The 22,305-nt window shown below is 32.7% G+C and overlaps 2 protein-coding genes across 2 annotated transcripts in view; one reads left to right on the top strand and one right to left on the bottom strand.

The window, feature by feature from the left end:
• Positions 1-17,922, top strand: part of LOC123531235 (uncharacterized) — a 55,789-nt gene extending 37,867 nt beyond the window's left edge. Inside the window, exons 2-4 of the mRNA XM_045312033.2 lie at positions 12,117-12,278; positions 12,726-12,833; positions 13,337-17,922. Of these exons, the coding sequence (XP_045167968.2) occupies positions 12,117-12,278; positions 12,726-12,833; positions 13,337-13,472 (406 nt within the window). The 3' untranslated portion in view covers positions 13,473-17,922. The remainder of the gene's footprint in view (positions 1-12,116; positions 12,279-12,725; positions 12,834-13,336) is intronic.
• LOC123530960 (uncharacterized) lies at positions 16,655-20,894 on the bottom strand. Its single transcript, XM_045311735.2, has 4 exons — positions 20,764-20,894; positions 19,510-19,692; positions 17,790-17,909; positions 16,655-17,345 (listed from the first exon to the last, which is right to left on the bottom strand). Exons 2-4 carry the CDS (start codon positions 19,671-19,673, stop codon positions 17,183-17,185), a joined length of 447 nt encoding a protein of 148 aa, XP_045167670.2. The 5' UTR covers positions 19,674-19,692; positions 20,764-20,894; the 3' UTR covers positions 16,655-17,182.
• Positions 20,895-22,305: the final 1,411 nt, after the last annotated feature.

Below are 22,305 nucleotides of genomic sequence, written 5' to 3'. Positions count from 1 at the left end.
ATCTGGTCAGGCCTAGAAGGATCAGGAGTTGTGTTTAGCTCCGATGACCAAACAATATACATCTATGCTAAAAATTATTTGCTACTGTTTGAGACGAGAGGAACTTGTAGCCGGAATAGCAATAACATTTAGGTACAGTCATATGGTGACGGGACAGTTTTCTTACTAAAATATTTCATTATTTTGACAAGGTAAGGTATGTTTTTAACCTGAACCGACCCTTTTAACTGACAACTATACTCATAATATAATAAATAATTATTATATAGACGTTATACTCCTTGCTACACTTTCAAACTGGGTACCTGGGATAGCTCTAACAGTCAGGTCAGGTTAAGTGAATTTTGGCATAAAAAGATATTTTATTACGTTTTAACTGTTGTTCAAGGCCGTATGTACACTTTCAATACAATGTCTTTCAACTTTAGAAGGATAGACATAAGGCGACTTAATCTACTATAATATATAGTAGCGTGCTTGTCATTTCCGGTGAGCTTAAACACAAAAACTACCCAGGATGGTTCCATTGTTGTGTTGGACTTAGGTACTACTGGTCATTTAATCCTGTTACCACTTGAACTACTATTTTTATTTAGATATTACTGCGTTACGACGCTATGTCGCAAGAAGTTTTCGTTGTGCTATGTGCCATGTTCTTGGTGCTTGTTTGTACCAAATTGTAATCGTTGGAAATTTAGATAAACTTAACACCTTTCTACTGTCTCGTATTTCTCGTATTACCACCATTTTAGGAATCTATAAATTATGGCAAGCATTGTGTTTTACAGAGTAAATGGTCCATTTGCACGCTACTATATTGTATTTGAAATATGTTTAAAGGTATTGTTGTTTTTAATTTCAGTGAAGGCGGAACGTGTGATGGTAAATTCGCAACTGAACCAGTTACCCACTCTTTGTTGACCTACAACGTTGCAAAGAAAAAACTGGAATTTGATCTGTTTGTTGTTCCAGGGTATTGCTCGTGTAAAGCGTCATAAGTCCAGTATTCAGTAACCAAAACGTGTTTTGTGTTGCAAAACAACTTGTTATAGACTTACACTATTACCCTTACATTATTCTGACAAAACATGCCGCCACATTATTAGATTTTTATACTGAATTCATTTTAGTCTATGCAAGAAACCTTTGTAAACGGCATTTAAATAGAAAGAAATCTGTATACAACGTTTAAGGAACAAAATCATTTTAAAGAAATAGTTTGTCTTTGTTTCAGCGATTATCTGATTTCAGTGTGATTTATGACATTTGTATAACACAATAAAATCTTACTTGAACTTTAATTTCTCTCATTGTTATCAAGAATAACAGAATGCCAAAAAAACAAGAGCAATGATAGACTTGGATGTCACCCGCCGGTTATATGTAAAAAGTGACCAAAAATACTCATTCAAATATCAAGAAAATTAAATGAATTCATTTTAAAAGCTTCAAAGAAATTAGCTAAAGAGAGATAATATAAATTTTAAAAATGGAGTTATGGTTCTTGTATGCTGTCCTTACTATGAAAGGGCGTCTGTTATACAATAACGCAATGACAGAAGCCGCTAAAAAAGAATGTACACTATACAAGTTATACAACTCTCTTACTTCTTCAACGTTCTCTTTTTATAAAGTTTTCCTGTTCGATGCAAACTTTTAAGTGCTGAAAGGAATTTATTGAAACTTCCTGCAAAGATAAAAGACATCACGGAAAGGTGCTTTGTCCAAGCATCAAACCTCGACCACGCTCAGTTTTGAATCGTCTTCTTCATAAAAATCTTTGTCTGGAGCATCAAACTGAGGAAAAAAGAATTTTGCTAAAACAATTCAGTATTATTGAAGACATTGGTGGGAAATGTAGTTGTCTGCAGCTCCAAAATGTTTCTTTACCACGCTTGTAAAGTTAAAGCTCTACCACGCTTTATGAGGAAAATAAAATGAGATGGATGATTAAAAACTGAGCGTGATAGAGCTTTAACTTTACAAGCGTGGTAAAGAAACATTTTGGAACTGTAGTGTGCATTAATCACAAAGTTGCATACATACTCGACAGAGCAGTTTTAACGTAACAAATTTTGGCACAGAGACAGGTCAAAGTGCTTGTATTATTGACTTAAAATTAAACAAAACTAACTTAAATTTACGCCAATGATTGGATGAATCAAGTTGCAAACATATTCATAACGTTATCATGACTTCACAGTACATTAGGGTTCTATTTGACCAATCAGAAAGCTGCATTTTCGAGTACCTGCCAGTTTCCAGTTGGATATAACGAAGTATATTTACAATGAACATAGAGTGACTTTAGAAATAAATATCACACTGTTTTAGAAATCAAATTACGATGTTTCACTAAACATGCCCCAGATGATGCTACAAACAACAAAACTCTAAAGTTCCATTGAAATATTATATCAATTTAATACCTTTATTTTAGTTAAAAGTTAAAAGAGATTTACACAGGGAGTCTATGATTAAAGTCCGAGTAAAATGTAATCATTACCCAAGTGAAATAAGTATCATTCCGCAATGTTTTGTACATATTAGAATTATGAATTGCAAAAGTTATCCATCAACGAACTGATGTTTACCTCCCCTGATAATTTTGGTTTTTCATGAGTTATCCCTCCTGAAAACTAGAAAAAAATAATTTTCTCCTTTTCCCTGCGGGGAATTTTAGATTTTTTTTATATCTGTATCAGAATCATATAATGCAGCTTTCTACCGCAAAATTTTCTCGAAACTCAAGCTCAGATTCTCATAATCAAAGAACTTATATATTTTCCATAGGCATCAATGTTAACTTCAATACCGACTATCTCCCTCAAAAATGATAGAATTCAAAAAAAACTCTGGGTAAAACGTTTTTAATTTTGAATGTGTTTAAAGTGACCAAACTTCATTTAAATATTACCATCCAGTTACAAGATATGACATATGGCTATTACACCATGTTATCCTTAATATAAAATAATACACTTCATTACAGTGTTCCTAGCTACTTTGGCAACTGAGAAAGGGTATTTTGTACTATAGTCGCATTTTTAATTCTTATCATATCTATTGATTATGTTGACCATATAGGCTTCATATATACAGCGTTACGTCATGAAACAGTGTAAAGCTCAAATCAAAAAATTTAGCGGCATATGGAATCCATCTACAGAAACAGCTCCAGTCATTTAAATCTTTAGGGCATCCAAACATCTGATAAACGTAGCATTGTGTCAAGGAGCAATTGATGAGCAATTGATAGTCAATTGATATATTTCCCGAAGCTCCCATGACACTGAAAGTTAAGTTAAATTCAGGACATTACAAACAAACGTAGCTATTTTAACAACATGTGGTATATACTGTACAAGCGTATGCAGGAAAGTAACAGATAAATTATCGAGTATAATATTGCTCACGGTAAAAAGTTATCAGTTTTATCGCTTCATTCACGTAGTATGATTAAAGTAGTATGATTTAACGTAATAAAAGTATGTATTCAATTCTCAGATTAATCTACTTTTACTTAGAAACCTAGGAAGTCCGGTGTCAGTATAATTATGTCTGCGTCATGTCATGTGGATACGGCCCGATATTCCAAAGAGGCATAAAATGAGCGGAATCTGTGCGTCCTGTGAGAGATTTATAAGATAAAAGCTGTGTTCGCTTACTTTTCTACCCCGAAAAAAGTCCTTCCTTTTCAGATTTTATTACATAATGCTCCACAGAAGGCATGTTTTAGTGAGAATTAACATTCGCAACTCAGTAATACACAAGTTTTTCCCGCATCATTTAGCACCTATCCGTTGATTAACGATAGCAATGATCAATACCCGTATGAGTAAATCTATATGGAATTTGGACCTGGTAGTGTTTTACGGTTATAGATGTCCGATCTGTTTGTGACCCCTTTACACTGACTTACTGATATTTAAATGGGATAACCGAAGGAGTTAAGAAAGTTATGTTTTGATAGTACTGTCAGGATATCTGGTCAGGCCCGGAAGGATCAGGAGTTGTGTTTAGCTCCGATGACCAAACAATATACATCTATACTAAAAATTATTTGCTACTGTTTGAGACGAGAGGAACTTGTTACCCGAATAGCAATAACATTTAGGTACAGTCATATGGTGACGGGACAGTTTTCTTACTAAAATATTTCATTATTTTGACAAGGTAAGGTATGTTTTTAACCTGAACCGACCCTTTTAACTGAAACTTATACTCATAATATAATAAATAATTATTATATAGACGTTATAACTCCTTGCTACACTTTCAAACTGGGTACCTGGGATAGCTCTAACAGTCAGGTCAGGTTAAGAGAATTTTGGCATAAAAAGATATTTTATTACGTTTTAACTGTAGTCAAGGCCGTATGTACACTTTCAATACAATGTCTTTCAACTTTAGAAGGATAGACATAAGGCGACTAAATCTACTATAATATATAGTAGCGTGCTTGTCATTTCCGGTGAGCTTAAACACAAAAACTACCCAGGATGGTTCCATTGTTGTGTTGGACTTAGGTACTACTGGTCATTTAATCCTGTTACCACTTGAACTACTATTTTTATTTAGATATTACTGCGTTACGTCGCTATGTCGCAAGAAGTTTTCGTTGTGCTATGTGCCATGTTCTTGGTGCTTGTTTGTACCAAATTGTAATCGTTGGAAATTTAGATAAACTTAACACCTTTCTACTGTCAATGTTAATATGATGTGAGGCCAACCGAAATAAAAGAATTGCTCTGCAAAATATTATAGGTATGTAAGGCTCAATTTCCATGTTTGAAAACGTGAACAGTTAATATATACAGTTTATGTTAATCCTCAAAAATTGTTTGTTATTAAATCCAACTAAAATGTTACTTCAAACATTTGCTGCTGTTGGTGTTTTTTCCATGTTTGGTTCTGAATCTGGGTATGACGTCACCTTTTCATAGCGTCCAAATGTTATGAAGTTACATTATGAGGTCAATACGACCTTAATCATTAGTCATATGACTGTGTTACACCAATTGAAAGGACTGTAAACAAAGATTTAATGATTATAATTTATTTACATATCTCCTTAAATACGTCGCTGGTCCATAGTTTGTGTTATTATACCTCACATAAATGTACAATGCAAATTTCCCATTAGTTTAACTTGAATAATATATCATATTCCCCAGTGATTTTATATCACATGCGCAAAATCGTTATTTTCAATTTCTGCGCGGGTGATATGATCCAAAATTTCATATCACTTGCGCAACAGCGTTATTTTGTTTTTCTGCGCATGTGATATTATTTTTTTCATATCACCCGTTGAGAGATTGATACTTTTGCATTGATTAAAAGAGTGAGTCGATAAATTTTCAGACGAGGTGCTTATATAATTATACTTTAGGATTAAATTACCCTTTTCTGCTGCTCTTGCATGTGCGAACACGGCCGAAGTTTCTTTTTTATGCTACGTGCAAAATATTTCAAAAACAATTTTTCATCAAATATTGAATCGAAACTACCACAATAAGTTTGGAAATTATCTAACTAAGAAAATCAGTACTCACACTTATATGTTTCGTTTAGAAAAAAGAAAGTTATCGCCGTTTTTCGAACGCTATTGATTAATGCAATGTTAAAATGTTAGAATAAATATAGGGGTCAGCTATTTGTAAACGTCTCGATTAAATCTATCAAAAAAGTCTTATTACACGGCAAAGTCGCCACAAATTATAGGTGCTAACAAGTAAGGACTTTTTAATTCTGTCTTCATTATTTGGTTAGTAATTACTTTTTAATGTTAAATAAATTACTATGTTGATTTTCCAGTAAATGCTTTGACCCTTATAATCTTTCGGTATAATATTGATCGGTCTATAATTCAACATAAATTTGGCTGGACTAAAGTCAAAACTTTAATAAAAATACATAAACACTTATTTCTGATATCATGTAATAAGAAATCACTTACTAAATGACTCCCCTAATTGTTTTGGTGCTCAAGCAATAGTTTTAACAATTGACATGCAAGATATTCAATAATTAAGACAGTAAGTGTAAATTGTCAAAATCCAAAATTAATAGTCCTTTGAGTCTTTGCAAACGACAAGGTTTCGACACGTTGGCTAAGCATATTTGTCTGAATTGTAATATCGCCATCTCTCAAACTTTCAAGTAATGTTTACATTCAGTAATGCATCCAGAATACTTTTGCAGTCTCATTATAAGAACGACAGTTTAAAGCATTTACGAAGTCCTCTTTATTCATTTCTAATAAAATATCTACGCAGGTTTACCATACAAAATACGAAATAAATAAATACAATTATAACAATACAATACAGAATACGAAATAAATAAATGCAATTATAACAATGATGATTAACTTTCAAACCATTCATGACTCTATCCGTTATTATGACTATATTACTAAAGATGCGTAGTATTATTTCTTCAAATGTCAAATTCTTGCGTGACAAAGCCAGAATAGTGTACTAACAATCAACAATGACATCCCTTGAATTACACCGCCGAAAATAGTGTACTAACTCACGGTAAAGTCAACCTTGCGTAACACCGCCGGAAATAGTACATCAACACACGGCAATGCCATCACTTGCGTAACAAAGCCGAAAATAATGTATTAACTTACGACAATGTCATTCTTCCCGTAACAACGCCGGAAATAGGGTATTAACACATGGCACTGCCATCACTTGTGTAACAAAGCTGAAATTAATGTATTAACTTACGACAATGTCATCCTTTGCGTAACACCGCCGGAAATAGTGTATTAATACAAGCCAGTGTCATCACTTGCGTAACAAATCAGAAAATTGTGTATTAACTAACGACAATGTGATCCTTTGCGTAACAACGAAATAGTGTAATAACACACGGCAATGCCAGTTCTTGCGTATTGACGCCGGAAATATTGTACTTACACACACATTGTCATCTACTGCGTAACAAAGCCGAATATATTGTAGTAACACACGACAATGCCATCTCTTGCGTCACAATGCAGTCATCTCTTGCGTAACAGTGCAGAAAATAGTGTATTGAAATACGGTTATGTCATCCCGTAAAATGATTTACACAATTATATAAAACAAACTAAAATATAATAATTAATTGATACTTTACATAGTAATAGTGATGCATGATGATTACAAATCTTGATGAATGACAATGAAGGATTAATGTGTTCACGAACGATGAAGATGAATGATGATGTTAAATGCTGAAGATGAACGAAGATGATAAAAATGTGAAAATGTTGATGACGAGTGAATGATGATGTTAAATGCTGAAGATGAACGAAGATGATAAAAATGTGAAAATGTTGATGACGAGTGAATGATGATGTTAAATGCTGAAGATGAACGAAGATGATAAAAATGTGAAAACTGATTATGTTAATGTTGATGACGAGTGAATGATGATGCTAAAGGATAATGAAAGATAATAAACGACGATTATAAATTAATAATGAAAATGGATGATGATGATAAATGATTATCCTGTTGCTAATGATGAATGATACTGATGATAATCTGTAACAGTTTGAAAAGCTTGTATCGGCACATATTCATAAACATTTATGAGACTTTTTTGGACTGTTAGTGTGACAGGCAAAAATATGAATCATTCGCCGATCGTGCTCTGGACCAATTTGGTACTGTTTATTTATATGTGCTATAATGAAAAACTAATGCATATAAATCATTTACTTTGGTAAAGTAAACCTAAACAGATGTTGAGCAAACCAGATGTTGAGCAATCCTAATAATTTTGATCTAGTGTTTTTCATGGGAGTGAAATAATTGACTGAAATCTGCTTGTCATATTCATATTTAATGTATCCATGTACATGATACATTATGCATATTAGTATGCGCTTAACTATGATTTAATCATTGATGATGAAATATGTCATTACAGATCAACTCTACAGTATATTTCCTCTGTATATTTGCTTAGTAAGTGCAAGCAAACAAGGAAATTCAGTTGCTGAATTTTTTACATTCCTTAGACCACTTCTTGTGAAGTTTAAGTGCCATAAAAGACAATATCATTTATTGTTTGTTTTGATATCATATGACTTATGGCCCAGAATACGCTAATGTTTACTCCTCGCAAACAATTCGTACTACCTCTCCAAAACCACAAAAAATAGAGTATCTCATGCCCGGTCTAGCTGATTCAGGGGAAAGCGACTACAAAACATATGCATGTCACGTGTGTCTGCTAATTCAGTCGTTTTACGAATGTAATCGTGTTTAATTTCGGTTCCGTTTCATTAATTTTTATTTAGGAAGTAATGGTTTAAATCGCTCACATAGAAAGACACCTCCCATTACAGCTGTTAGTGAATGTATATTGTATAGCATGACGTAAATAATGGTAGTGTAAAAATAAATGGATGACACGACAAAAACGACAATGTTGCAGGCTCGGTTTGATTGAGCCTGTTCATGGCAGTGGAAATGCAGTGGAAATGCATGCTACCGTCCACGCCCTCCAGCCCCGGGTTGAGCAGAAACTTAACATTTACACATGCTAAAAGTACAAATAGACAATTTAGAGACATTCGCGGGGTGCACATGGAACCTTCAATCATACACAAGCGTGTAATTCCATGAAAAGCGGCGTATGGTCCCAAGATAAAAAAATGGGTTGGCCCTAAACGAGAAAAAATGGGCAGAACTAAACAAACTGGAAGTTAGAAAGGGGATCTGAGGTTATGGAGCATGCATATCACAGCATATTACATATATAAACCTGGTTGTCTCTTTGGAGATATGAAATATTATTGAAGCGTTCATTTATGTTATTCAAAAATAATAATATATGAAAGTCCTTAGTTCTTAAATCAGCATAAATTACTAATTCAGTGTAAATACCTTTAAAATACATTTACTCATTTTATTCAGAAAGCGTATCCGGATCAAAATACGAAACTCTTCCTTGTATGATACGTCTAAACTATAGTTACATCTTCTCAAACGAAATAGACTGTTGACACTTCCTGTGCAGATATAGCAGCCAATTATTGATAGCACTGGTATGGAAATCGTTGGCGCATTTTATTTTTTAATTGAAACTAATGTAAAATACAACAGGCCAATGCTAGATGCTTTGAAATCCTTACATTGTATCTGACCAGACATTAAAGCTGTAAATAGCTTGTATTCTATTTTCTCAAAAATAAAAATTTGACGTTAAAAACTAAACTTTTACTATTTGACAGAGCGGCTAAACCGATTTCGTTAAACTGTGGAGAAGATTTCGGTATTTACAACTGATGTTTTAGATATAAATCTAATATCAAAAGGTGTTTGAAATAAATTAATCAACAAAAACACAAAATTCTGACCAGAGTAAACAAAAATAGTGTCCAAAGTAAGGTCATGTAATAAAGGAACATTTGAATTATTTCCGAACAAATAGTTTCAACAAGTCATGTGCCATTTCGTTTATCACTATTTTATTTTTACAAATTATTTACACTGCCAAATATTTTGTAGTTCGTATGTCACTGAAGTTGAAGTGTCTTAAAAGGGTATATCAGTTATTGTTTGTTTTGATATATAACTTATTTCTCAACACTCAGTATGTTCCTACTCAAGCTTTCAAGAGATGACACCGAAAACTAAACATACTGTCTCTTATTTCATCTATTTTATAATCCACGTTTTGTAAAATTTTGATATAAATTCTACATGCCATCTGGGTGGCAGAATAAACTATTAAATTTTAAAAATCTTGAAGCGGAAATTACGTAAAAGGGAAATCCGTGTTTAAATTTGGACCATGAAAGTTTTTTTTTTATTTATTTTTCTTTTCAAAATATATTTTTACATATATGTATGCATGTTGTTTTAATACTAAATAAGATATTATGACAGGTGCATTTCAATTAAGTAGCAAGAGTGGTTATATTAGCCGTTTCTATAAATAATATGTCAAAATGTGGCTGAAATATATAATGGAAAAGCTCTTATATCAAACTAAATAAAGCCTGATTGAGATATGATATCAAATAATTTAAAAAGTCACCACCTACCAGACTTGGGGTTCTTTAGAATCTATAGAATGATCAATCATATCAAGTGTATAGTGGAATCGAGGCAAAATCTCTTTATGGAAAGAGCAATCTAAACTGGTGTGATTTTATGACAGTGTAAATCTTTAAAGTATATAGAGACATTTAACGACTGCATGGATCATCTAATGATTACATTGATTTAAGTTACGCAAATACAAATATATATTGTCTTTTTGATATTGACAAGATCTTCTTCAGTATTTTTTGTTCTGTACGCGAATGATGCAATTCGTGCGTTATCTTAAAATCCTTAAACGTTTTATAGTAATGTGTATGCTACTTTAAGCAAATCAGATAATTATATATTAACATATTGTTAAAAACACATTACGGGGTGCAATAGGTTAAATGTATTTTTTACATTGTATAAAATAATAATTGAGGACCAACGGAGCCTCCAATGACTAAAGAAAGATGCTTCATGAGAGTATTATGGAAAAGCGCGTAGATTATCAGTAAGAAGACAGTACAACCCGCCGAATTATTAATTGTTTTTTTTTTTGTTGTTTTTTTTTGGTTATATTTTCTTGTGAAATAAACAAAGTCCCCTGTGTGTGTGTGTTTTTTTTTTTTTTTTCTATTTTATCACAGGCATAATGTATCCGCTTTATATTATTACGAGAAGGATGCATTATGTAAATTGTGGTTACGTTGTAACACGATATCGCAATTATCTGTACAATTTTGCCCGTCGTAAATTATTGCACGTGTTAAGGCAGATTATCCAGAACGGGAAACCTACATCTTAGATTTTAATTGTTATTTAAAATCAACATCGATGCTATTGAATTTAGTTTCGTCATAAAATCAAACAGGATAGTAATTGAAAACCGTCTCTCGCCGCTTTATCCTATAAAACATCAATGATACTATTGTGTTGCTTTTATGTGTAAAAATGCAGGGCGTTAGTTAAAATAAATAGCTGTGAGAAACAGTGAACTAATGAAACGGAAAGAGAAAACAGTTTCTTATGTAGGAGTAAATTGGAAACTAATGAGTGTATGACGTGGCCTTTTTACGTAAAGAAACTGAATATAGTAAACAATTTATTATTCATACCTATCATTGTTGACTTGCAAGAGATACAGAGGCCTTTAGGCAAATGATAGATGAATAAAGACTCATTTTAAGTCTATTTCTACATGCTTTTCAACTTTAAATAATTAAGTTCTACAAGATACAGCAATGATTTGGAGAATTTACGTAGTGTGTTTACTCCTGGTGATGTTTCAAGTTTGTGAAACATTTTTTTCTGTGCGTTCTTCATACAGTGACAAACAGTTGGAGGAAGATAGGATTTCAATCTGTTCAGAATCTACATGTAAGAGGTATATGTAAGTATAATTAACTGTTTCTCCTGAGGTTTTTATATAATGTCCACACACAGTAAAGACTTTTATCATTATCTTACTTTTCTGTAAACGAATTATTCACAAGAAATACATGTTGTACGTATCATGCTCAGTTGAAATGTCAACGAATCAATGGTTATTAACCAGTTTTGATCAAGTAAATGCACTGAATGGCGTTGGAGTCGAACAGAAAATGTTCGACTTCAAGATTGTTTTGGACCAATTACCAACACTTTCTACTCTTTAATTTTGAAATCATTCATGCGTGGAAATAAACTTAGTGATTTACCAAGACAGTCATGTGTTTTGATCTGTGATGGATTCTATGTGATATATATGGTAAAAATGATGAAAATGTCTTCTCTTACAACTGCTGAATTGGAAAATTTTCATTTTACAGTGTGTTATTTCTCTAGTGCCATTTTTTCAGTCGAATTTCGGTTATCTGGAGCTAAAACACTCGATCCTTTTGGAATTCGAGAAAATTTCATATGTATATTTTGCCCTACACGGCATGTTAAGATTGCTCATTTGGTGTCAGTACATATAAATCTTTAGAAAGAACTCTAAGAAAGCAAAAATACAAACAAACTCTTGAATATGTCCAGCTGATAAACTTTCTATGCCGCTTTGTTTTATAAGCGAATGAATTTTGTTTTCAGCTATGGATATATTTCACGACAATTTCCTGGCTTATTTTACACTCGGGAACAGATTGCTATTAAAAGGTTGCAGTTCAGTGTGGCTAGAGAGAATTATCTTAAGAAACAAGACGTTTATCTATCGGAAAAGTTGCTTGGAGACGGTGATTCATGTTGTCCGACGTATGAAATTTTTTGTTTACGAATGCATACAATTGCCCGTATATTTTTATCGATTTTGACTTCTAATATAGATTTGATTTTGGGAGTCTCATTGGTACAAAGGTAGAGCGTGGGATTCTTGACTTGGAGACCACGAGTTCGAATCCTGATAAAAGCGGAAGCTGACCGTGGTATCCACGATCCTTTATCAAAATGCAAGTCAAGTACTGGTCAGGAGTATATAACGTCTTGGAGAAGCGTAGCTAATACAACTTCGAAAACATCCTCTACATAAAAGTCTAAAATAAACTAAATTAAATCTAAGTCGTAATAACGGCCTTAATCAGTTTTTATTATCATAATATAGACTTTTTTTCTAAACCACGAAGTATTCGAATAAAGAAAACATTGATTTAAAAATAATCGTTATTTATTTCATATGTACACATTCTATTGAATATATTTCAGGGAGATACTAACATTTTCAAATGTGACGATGGAAAATGTCTTTGGAATTAAGAAATTCATTGTTCACATGCCGCCAAAGTACCAGTTCATTCCGCACGGATTTTGTTTGTAAGTTTCCTGAAAATTCTGTAAATAAGAGACGAATTAGTTTATTCATAATTTATTTTAGGTCGATTGTTAAATCGGAATTGATTATGCTGGGCATTTCTTAGCACCTCAGATATTTAAAATTTTAATTTTTGATTGCTTTAAAACTGTCAGACATTCCTTGCATTTTAATGATCTTTTCTCAAAAACTAGAATTTAGTTAATGTTATTAATTTTTATTATATATATATATATATATATTGATGTTAATGTATTGAAAACTAATAATAATAATCGTGCACTATTCATAGTGTCTGAAAATAAGTTTCAATCATTGTGTTACAGAGCGACTTGAGATTTGATATTGATAGAGAACCGGAACGTGCCGATTTCTTGTAGCCAGCTTAAAAGGTCCTTTCGAAGTAATATAAGAATTATAATGCACAGGGACACATGAAAAACTGACTCTAATTGATACAAACAGCACCCAGTAACACATATTCTGTGGTTTCGTTTTATTTCAGAAAAAGCGGAAAATGTGGCGGATCATGTGTTGTAGAGCCGGTAACCCAAACTCTATTGACTTATAACCCAACAACTGCGACTCTTGAGTTCGACCAGTTTGTCGTTCCCGGGTATTGTTCTTGCAAAGCATCCTGATGCCACAGGCTTTATGGAAAATAACAAACATGGATCACAAGGCAGCTTCTATGAAATATACAGTGTGACAGGAAATCCTTGTGTACCAAAAATATTATATAAACAATGTTTTATACATATGAAAAGCCAACTAGAATACTTTGCTGGCATACCCCTTTTTTGCATGATGGTGATCAATGATATGTGTTGGCTTTACTTTTTAGCTCGACTATTCATAGAATAGTAGAGCTATTGGACTCGCCCATGCGTCGGCGTCCGCGTCGGCGTCCGCGTCCCGATTTGGTTAAGTTTTTGTATGTAAGCTGGTATCTCAGCAACTACTTGTGGGAATAGATTGAAACTTCACACACTCATTCACTGTGATAAACTGACTTACATTGCACAGGTTCCATAACTCTGTTTTGCTTTTTTACAAAATTATGCCCCTTTTTGACTTAAAAATTTTTGGTTAAGGTTTTGTATGTAAGCTGGTATCTCAGTAACCACTTGTGGGAATGGATTGAAACTTCACACACTTATTTACTGTGATAAACTGACTTACATTGCACAGGTTCCATAACTCTATTTTGCTTTTTTACAAAATTATGCCCCTTTTTCGACTTACAATTTTTTGGTTAAGGTTTTGTATGTAAGCTGGTATCTCAGTACTCACTAATGGGAATGGATTGAAACTTCACACACTTGTTCACTGTCATGCACAAAGCAGGTCCCATAACTTTATTTTGCTTTTTTACAAAATTTTGCCCCTTTTTCAGCATAGAAATTTTTGGTTAAGTTTTTGTATGTAAGCTGGTATCTCAGTATCCACTAATGGGAAAGGATTGAAACTTCACACACTAGTTCACTGTCATGATATGACATGCAGTGCAAAGGGTCAATAACTCAACTTTGCATTTTACAAAATTATGCCCCTTTTTTGAACTTAGGAGTTTTTGGGTTAAATTCTTATATGTAAGCTGGTATCTCAGTACCCACTAATGGGAATGGATTGAAACTTCATACACTTGTCCACAGTCATGAGCTGATAAGCACTATGCAGGTTCCATAACCCTTTTTTACTTTTTTACTAAATTATGCCCCTTTTTCGACTTTCTTATTCACTCAAGCGACAAGGCTGTTAAATAGTCGAGCGTTGCTGTCCTCCGACAGCTCTTGTTTTATATGCAATACAACAGTGTCATTTCGAAAAAAAAGTTCCATTTAAATATGACTCATTTATATATTAACATTTTGTTAATAAATATAATCAATATTCTCGAAAAAAACCTGGAAGCACAACCTTTCTTTGATAGTTATGCAAACCTGACATACTGGTGTCCCATACAGAGAGACTTGTTTCTGTGCTAAAAGTTTGGTATGAAGTAACTGGCGATTAGAAAGTTGCCCTAAATGAAAACAGTTAAGCAGAACCAACCGCAGAAACATGCTTTTGTAATTAAAAATATCCGAAGATGATCACAATAGATAAAACGGGATTTTCTCTATTCTGTGAAAAAGGCAGATTGATCTCGTATTGTAAAAATTGTTTAATGTATAGTATACTAACTTTGTAACTAAGCGTGGAGAGTGAAGTCGGTTTTGATAAACAAAGCTATACATAATTATATAAAATTGTTGAAATGATTGCATATTTACTTCTGTAGAGAAACAGTCTGACAATTGCTTTCATAATATTCTAATGCAAATATGTAAATGATTCTCATAATTTATAAACATATGTATTGTTTTATCTCTTACAAGATTCTAGTATCTCCAGTGGTTAAAAGGATGGTTAGAAGATTATCATGTCGGTTTATGTTTAAACTAAAAGATTGACTAAAGTTTCAATCACTGGATTTGTTAGCGACCATCCATGGATATAGGTGGCTACCGCCTCGTCCCCTATTTATCATACTCGCCCCATATACTAACAAACCTAATACGTAATAATATAACAATTTTAATGTGTCGCAGAATGTGAGACTAAATTAAACTCATTTTTACCGTCATTGTGCATTCACACTTAAAGAAGTATTGAACACTTTCAATATTTAAAAATGTATAAATACATACGAATTAAATTTGCTTTATGACACACTGACACAGAAGCATTTATAAAGTTTCCCGATGACCCATTCTGTGTAGGTTTTTTTTTTTTGGTTCTTGTTGATACAGTGGCGGTATATAACTTGCTATATACAATGATAAAGTATTATACACCAAACTTGAATTATGTAACACTAAAACAGCTTAGTATACATATTAAGCTTTTTTTATAAGCAAGACCCGCTATAAATATATTGTTACAGCTAGTCTAGTACCAATTATCAAATAGTTTCGGACGTACTGTGTCTTATGGTACAAATATTGAATCATACGCAGGACCGCCCCACAACAGTACATACTATATTTACTTATGTCCCTTTCATACTCTATAAAAATAACTCGTCGACATGTAGAAAAGAGAGATCTGTTAAACCACGATATCCAGCTGGTAACTGTTCCTAAAAACCGCTATATCATGCATATTTTAAAGTTGTATATCTTATATTACACTTTTATCAACTTGATCACACCTGTATTAACCGGACCAGAATATAATGTTATTGTATAACACAGAACGTTTAATAAAATGTTCACTTAAGGCAAATGTTTGTAAATAATAGTTCATAAATTATGCCTTATCAAAAGAGAAACTACCTTAAATTTTATATAAATGATTCTTCTCGTATCATTTACAAACACTTAACTTTTGGAGCGGTACAAAGACTGAATAGAATGCAAACGTCGTACTTCCTCGATATATTTGCACTCCCTGTGTTAACAAAACGTGATTTACAAACAAGATATTTCATCATCAGTATGGATAAGGACCACCTGGTGAAATAATTAAATTTATCAAAATGCAATCATAGTATTTGCCAGTGTCGTTTGAAAACATGGTTTGTTTTGTGCTATCAAATTCAGCTCCTTTTAAGCTGTTGCCTCATTTTTGTTCCTAATATATGACTTAACAGCAAACTGTTTTCGTAAAACAAGAACGATCTTCCCCGTAAGATGTACATTTTTGGAACTTACTACAGGGAATTTTAGGGTTCATATTTTTTTTTTAAATTAGAGTTGCATTGGACAGTGTTGTCGCGGGTTATACGAATCTTCGTACCTATGCTAGGCGTCATTGATGTTATAATAAAGTACAGAAGTACTTCCGAAACATTTATGATAATATACTTAAACTTTTTCCAATAGGGATTCTGACACTCTAACTTGAAATAAGTGATTGTGTTTTCTCCGTCAGGAGCCATTTACTTTAAATTCTGAAGTATAAAAAGCATTTTATCAATGCTATGTAAAACGAATATGAATGTTTAATGATTTAACTACTAATCTGCACATAAAATGTTCTTCTTACATTAGTAGGTTTTCTGAAGTTCATGATGCCCAAAAATTCAGCTGACATTTCTTTTTTTTTTCCGACAAAAATGACCATAGATCTGAAGCGGTAACGATTGATATAAAACTCTTCTGATATTGAACTTAACATTATCTCATCATGTCTGACAAGTCCAGCGTTTCAGTAATAAATTCAATCAAATTTAAACACTTTCTATCTAAAACCAATACATTCACCCTTGTAAATAGTTCCAAACTTTCTATGACGTAATGACAACACAATATATGAAATCCATTTTCTTTTGCAAGGACCCTTGACGACAGGCAATTTGTCTTATTCACCGCCTTGTACTTTCGTTGACGGACGAGCCAGTATTCTTGCAGGAGCAATACCCTGGGACCTCAAACAATCCAAATGTCAAGTTTTGATTTGCGTCTAAAGCCAGCAAAGTCAGAATTTTACTCTCAATAAGACATTCGCCTGGACAGCTTCCAGTCTGCCTGCAAGACAAGATTACCAGTGTAGAACATAAATCTTTGCATTATTAGTCTTGGCAACAAAACAAAGAAAACAATGCTTCTGATTACTTCTGGTACAGGAGACTGTACACCATTCGGATGTTATTTTTTCTCTATATGTTTATATATAGGCTTGTATTTATTTTTTGTGTGTAAGCTCTTTAGAAAACTCTCTTTAAGACCAAGGATAAAATAACGTATTTAAATATGTTTCAAGGAAGGTAAATATATACATGTTTTACAAGAGGAAAAAGATAAACATGTGTAACATTGTTTTTGCTATTGTTTTTCAAATTGTAACTGCATTATTACTGTATGTTTGTAAAATGATGTTCAAAATAAAGTGAGAATCGGTCGCTAAGAGTTGAGCAACGGTTTTTGATGCCTATTTAATGGCTGACAGTATACGAGTTATGTCATACTTACACACAGGAAGCATGTGGAATATACTGGTAGGTGGGTTCGGAAGCATCGGACAGGTGTATTATATTCATACTCTCCCCAAATATGTTAGTCATTGTTGTGTTGATTATATGCTGTACATGCCTAAAAAGTTAAACGAAAATTGTCAGCGGAAAAGAAAATTGTCAGCGGAAAAGAAAATTGTCAACGGAAAAGAAAAGGAATTTGTCAACGGAAAAGAAAATTGTCAACGGAAAGGAAAAGAAAATTGTCAACGGAAAAGGAATTTGTCAACGGAAAAACGGAAAAGAAAATTGTCAACGGAAAAGAAAATTGTCAACGAAAATTGTCAACGGAAAAGGAATTTGTCAACGGAAAAAAAAATTGTCAACGGAAAAGAAAATTGTCAGCGGAAAAGAAATGTGTCAACGGAAATCTTTTTATATACATATTCCACATTTGTCCTGAGTGGCAATGCAATTATTTAACTCTGACGACAATGTAAATATTTATCAAAAGTGTCTAAAATATTGACATAAACTAACTGAAGTTGTCAAATCACTTAAAGTGTACAAAACGATAAAAATAGATTTATGTTCCGTTTGGCTGATGTAACTATTAACAACAGTATAATTTGAACTTAAACTTTACATATCTAAAACTGAATATAAAGTGCGCGTTGATTTCGTCAGAATTTTTAGGTATGGAATGCATTATACTCTTAATTTTTCAAAACAGATCAAGATTATGTTTTCTGCTACTAGTAATATATTGTTCAAAATGGAAGCGATTTTTAAGTCAGATTTCACTCTAAATTGATACTATTGCGTACCTGTCTATTACTTTTCTAAGACACGATTTAAACATTTGATAGTTAATTCCTGCATGTGTATAGTAAAGTAATGCCATAACAATAATCATTCCGAAGAAATATATGATATTTGTTGTTGTTGTTGTTGATTTTGTTGTTGTTTTATTTTTTTAAATTATTTTGTTTTTCTTTTTTTTTTAAAGAGAAGTTATTTTGAATCATGTCGAAATCTAAAAAAAATGTATGAAATAGCACCACGCGTGGCTAGACGTTACACATGATAAATAGTTTCTCAGCTTGAATGAATTAATTGCAAAATTGTAAAACTACAAATATAAATTAGTTTTATTTTTAAGGAACAAATAACATTAAAGCAATAGAAGTTGTTATTATATTTTGATAGCTACATATGTGCAAATAGTTTCAAATAGTGTCCGTTAAGCCAATCAATAAGTGTTTTGTTTACATGAACTCAGAAATTGATTTTCATATCATTTCCACTAGCAGTCAGATTTAGTGTTGATTATAGACCGATCACGTAGCACAAACTATGGACAGGCGATGAGTTGTATATTTTACTTAAGTAAAAGGACCGTGACTCAATGCAGACTTGGAGCGCCGGTATAAATTACACACTCCGGTATATACCGGATTAACTAAATTTGAACGAAAAGTATCTTAAATGTGTATATTTTGTAACCAAGGTGATATTAACCCTAACCTCTAGTCAGTATTTTATGCATATTATACACTAAATGCGTGCGGACATGCAAAAATATGCATATTTTAGCCGTGCGCTACAACTGATAATCACTTTCGGGCATGCGCAGAGGACCGCTCCAACTCTGCAATGAGTTACATCGAAGTAAAAGGTTCCTCGCAACAGTGTGATACGATTAAGCATACTCACTTTGAGCAACATATAATACTCACGTTGAGCAACATATAGCTCCGTCGTCAGCATACTGCAATCGCATTGGTTCAAGTGCTGGCGATAACCGGGGTTCGTCTTTAGATACTGGAGTAGCTAAAGCGTTGTTACTAAGGTTGTCTAACATTGATAAATTCTTAGTTGAATGAAAGAGTCCCTTGAACATTACAAGAAGGTAGCTATAGCTGAAAATATCGTGAAAATATAGATGATGTGTGAATAAATGTTAAAAAGGAAAACAAATGTAACAAAAAGTTTAAAACTTGAAAATAAAATTATCATTTGACATAATTTTCTTTTTCTTTCATTCTGTTTTCATTACCTTTTTGGTATAAGAAATATAGTAAAAATATAAGAAAGCGAAGGAGTTGAAACATTATGCTGAATATCAATTTAGTCAGACAGCTGAAATTTCACTTTCCTTGCACCATGTAAGAGCCAATTTCGTCCGGAGCACAAGTAGTATACTTGAAAACTAAATCAATTACTCACTTAATTGGTCAGATACTACGAAACTTATATGTTTGTGAGGCAGTGGTAATAAAATATTTCACTTCAACTAAAGATCCATAATGCTTTATAGTTTTGTCTTAAAAACAAATGAAACAGATTTCCAAATAGATGTTATGCGTACTTATATAGTTAGAAAAGCACTGCTTTTAATACTGCATATGTTCTGTTTTACTTAGAGCCATAAAGGGAGGTAATACAAATAGATTCAATTCTAGTATATTCAGCAATATTATCTTAAAGAAAGTAATAATCAGATATACTTAACAAGAAGAAACTATTTTATGTTCATAACGTAAAATTTAGCAGCCTAACTTTAAACAAGGCATTATGAGCTTTTAACTATAATTATATAGGTGCGTAATTTGCTAAATCGACTTACTATTTTGAATATTACATTATGATATATCTAAAGAAAAAAATCACAGCTTTATTTGAACACAGCTTTAAATCTTTATTTATTTATTTATTTATTTATTTGTATCTCATCTAAGTACAGTTACAAACAAAATTATATCAAATATAGTACACAGCAAATCTTGAAAAAAAAATACAAGAGACATACATTTAAAGAATTAAAATGATACGAAAAAAAATGTATGTATAAAAAATAAAAACACTATCGAAAACAAAACAGACAATCAATTAGAAACACACCACTACAATCCATAGACAAAGCGAAAACAATAATACAAAAAACTGGCAGCGCCACTAATACAACCATTTTAAGTTTTAAAAGTTCTTACTTGGTTGACCCACAATATCCATTCTGACATATCCCATTCTCCTCTGTAATATTTTCATCTACAGTATGTACAGAATAGCTTGATACAGACTGTATATAAGTTAAGCTCAAGCTGTATAAAATAAGAAAACATATTTTTAAATTCATTTCAAAATTTTTTAAAAGAAGATTTTATATAACAGAAAAAATCTCAGCATTCACAAAGGAAAGAATAGGCTACTAAACTGTTAAAGGATAATAAATATATTTCCCTATTTATAGGACTTTCCTGACCTATCACGACCTTGTAAATCAAACAGAAATATTCTTGTTTACGTATCGGTTGTATCAAACGATTGTACGTGAAAAGTGATCCTGTCATTGAGTACATTCGTTTTTTTTTTTTGTTCTTAAGGTTTTATATAATTATGCAGGAGCATTTATGTTTTACATGCCTTTCCTTTTGTTTCCATTGCGTGTGTTAGAGGTTCACCTGGAGGGGATTACTTTTATTTACACTGTCCTGTGACTTTGGAACATATTGGGAATATGTGTGAGGTTGCGTGCGCCCCATAAACTTATTAAAACTCGCCAGTGGTGTTGTTGCCACTGACCGTTCCAAGGCGGTGCCCCGCTGTGTACCTTTATTTATTCGTTCTGTACTCGTGTTTACTTTGTGAGTTTATGAGTTGGTAGTGGGCACATCTGCGTGCTGTGAGTTTCGTTTTGGAGAGGCTGCGTTTTTGAACGTGACATTCCCTGTTTGATATTTATCCTCATGTTTTTCTAACCATTCAAGATATAAAAAATAAAATAGATGCATATTTCTATGCATTTTGTAGACTGCTTGTACTCGACATATTTGTATACCCGACAAACAAACGTACATGAGATTTCCATGCGTGCTTTATGAAAATAAATCTGGAAATTTAAAGCATCCTCATCTTTCATTCTGATAGTTAGGAAAATACGGTATTGTGCATTTTAGCTAGATAAAAGCTAAAAATGTTAACATTGAAATAGATAACACGAGAAAATATTTATCCGCTGAATTTATAGCAAGTAATTGAAGGAAATGTGGTTTTATAGACTGTTTTACAGTGGTTAATAAACCCCTTGTTTAATGCTGGACGCATTAACATATACGTGTTCGATTGCTATTTGCCATATTACGGATTTTACTTAATTTCTATTACTATTGAAAGCTAGTATTTTGACAGTTTAAGGTATGTTCGCACGTTTGAGGTAGGACAGTAGTAAATAAATGTTCTACTTGTTTTATATAGAATAAACTGTCTCACATAGCCATGAGTTTAAAATGTTGATTTACAATTGTATAAAGTGTCCTTCATATAAATGACTTCCGTTTTTAAAATCGTTAAATGAGCCGCGCTATGTGAAAACCAACATAGTGCATTTGCGACCAGCATGGATCCAGACCAGCCTGTGCATCCGCACAGTCTGGTCAGGATCCATGCTGTTCTCTTTAAAAGCCTATTGCAATTACTGAAACCGTTAGCGAACAGCACGGATCCTGACCAGACTGCGCAGATTCACAGGCTGG

The sequence above is a fragment of the Mercenaria mercenaria genome, chromosome 11 (assembly GCF_021730395.1).
Source record: "Mercenaria mercenaria strain notata chromosome 11, MADL_Memer_1, whole genome shotgun sequence".
In the NCBI taxonomy this organism is placed as follows: domain Eukaryota; kingdom Metazoa; phylum Mollusca; class Bivalvia; order Venerida; family Veneridae; genus Mercenaria; species Mercenaria mercenaria.
This window is presented reverse-complemented; position numbering and strand designations above follow the sequence as displayed.

Bases quoted from the DNA above. Each gene is read 5' to 3' on its own strand.
- LOC123530960 (XM_045311735.2), bottom strand. From the start codon at position 19,673: ATGTTCAAGGGACTCTTTCATTCAACTAAGAATTTATCAATGTTAGAC. The intron at 17,910-19,509 runs GTGAGTATTATA...TTAACTTTTTAG, and splicing joins GGAGCTATATGTTGCTCAAC to GCATGTACAGCATATAATCA. The intron at 17,346-17,789 runs GTAAGTATGACA...CTTGTCTTGCAG, and splicing joins ATTCCACATGCTTCCTGTGT to GCAGACTGGAAGCTGTCCAG.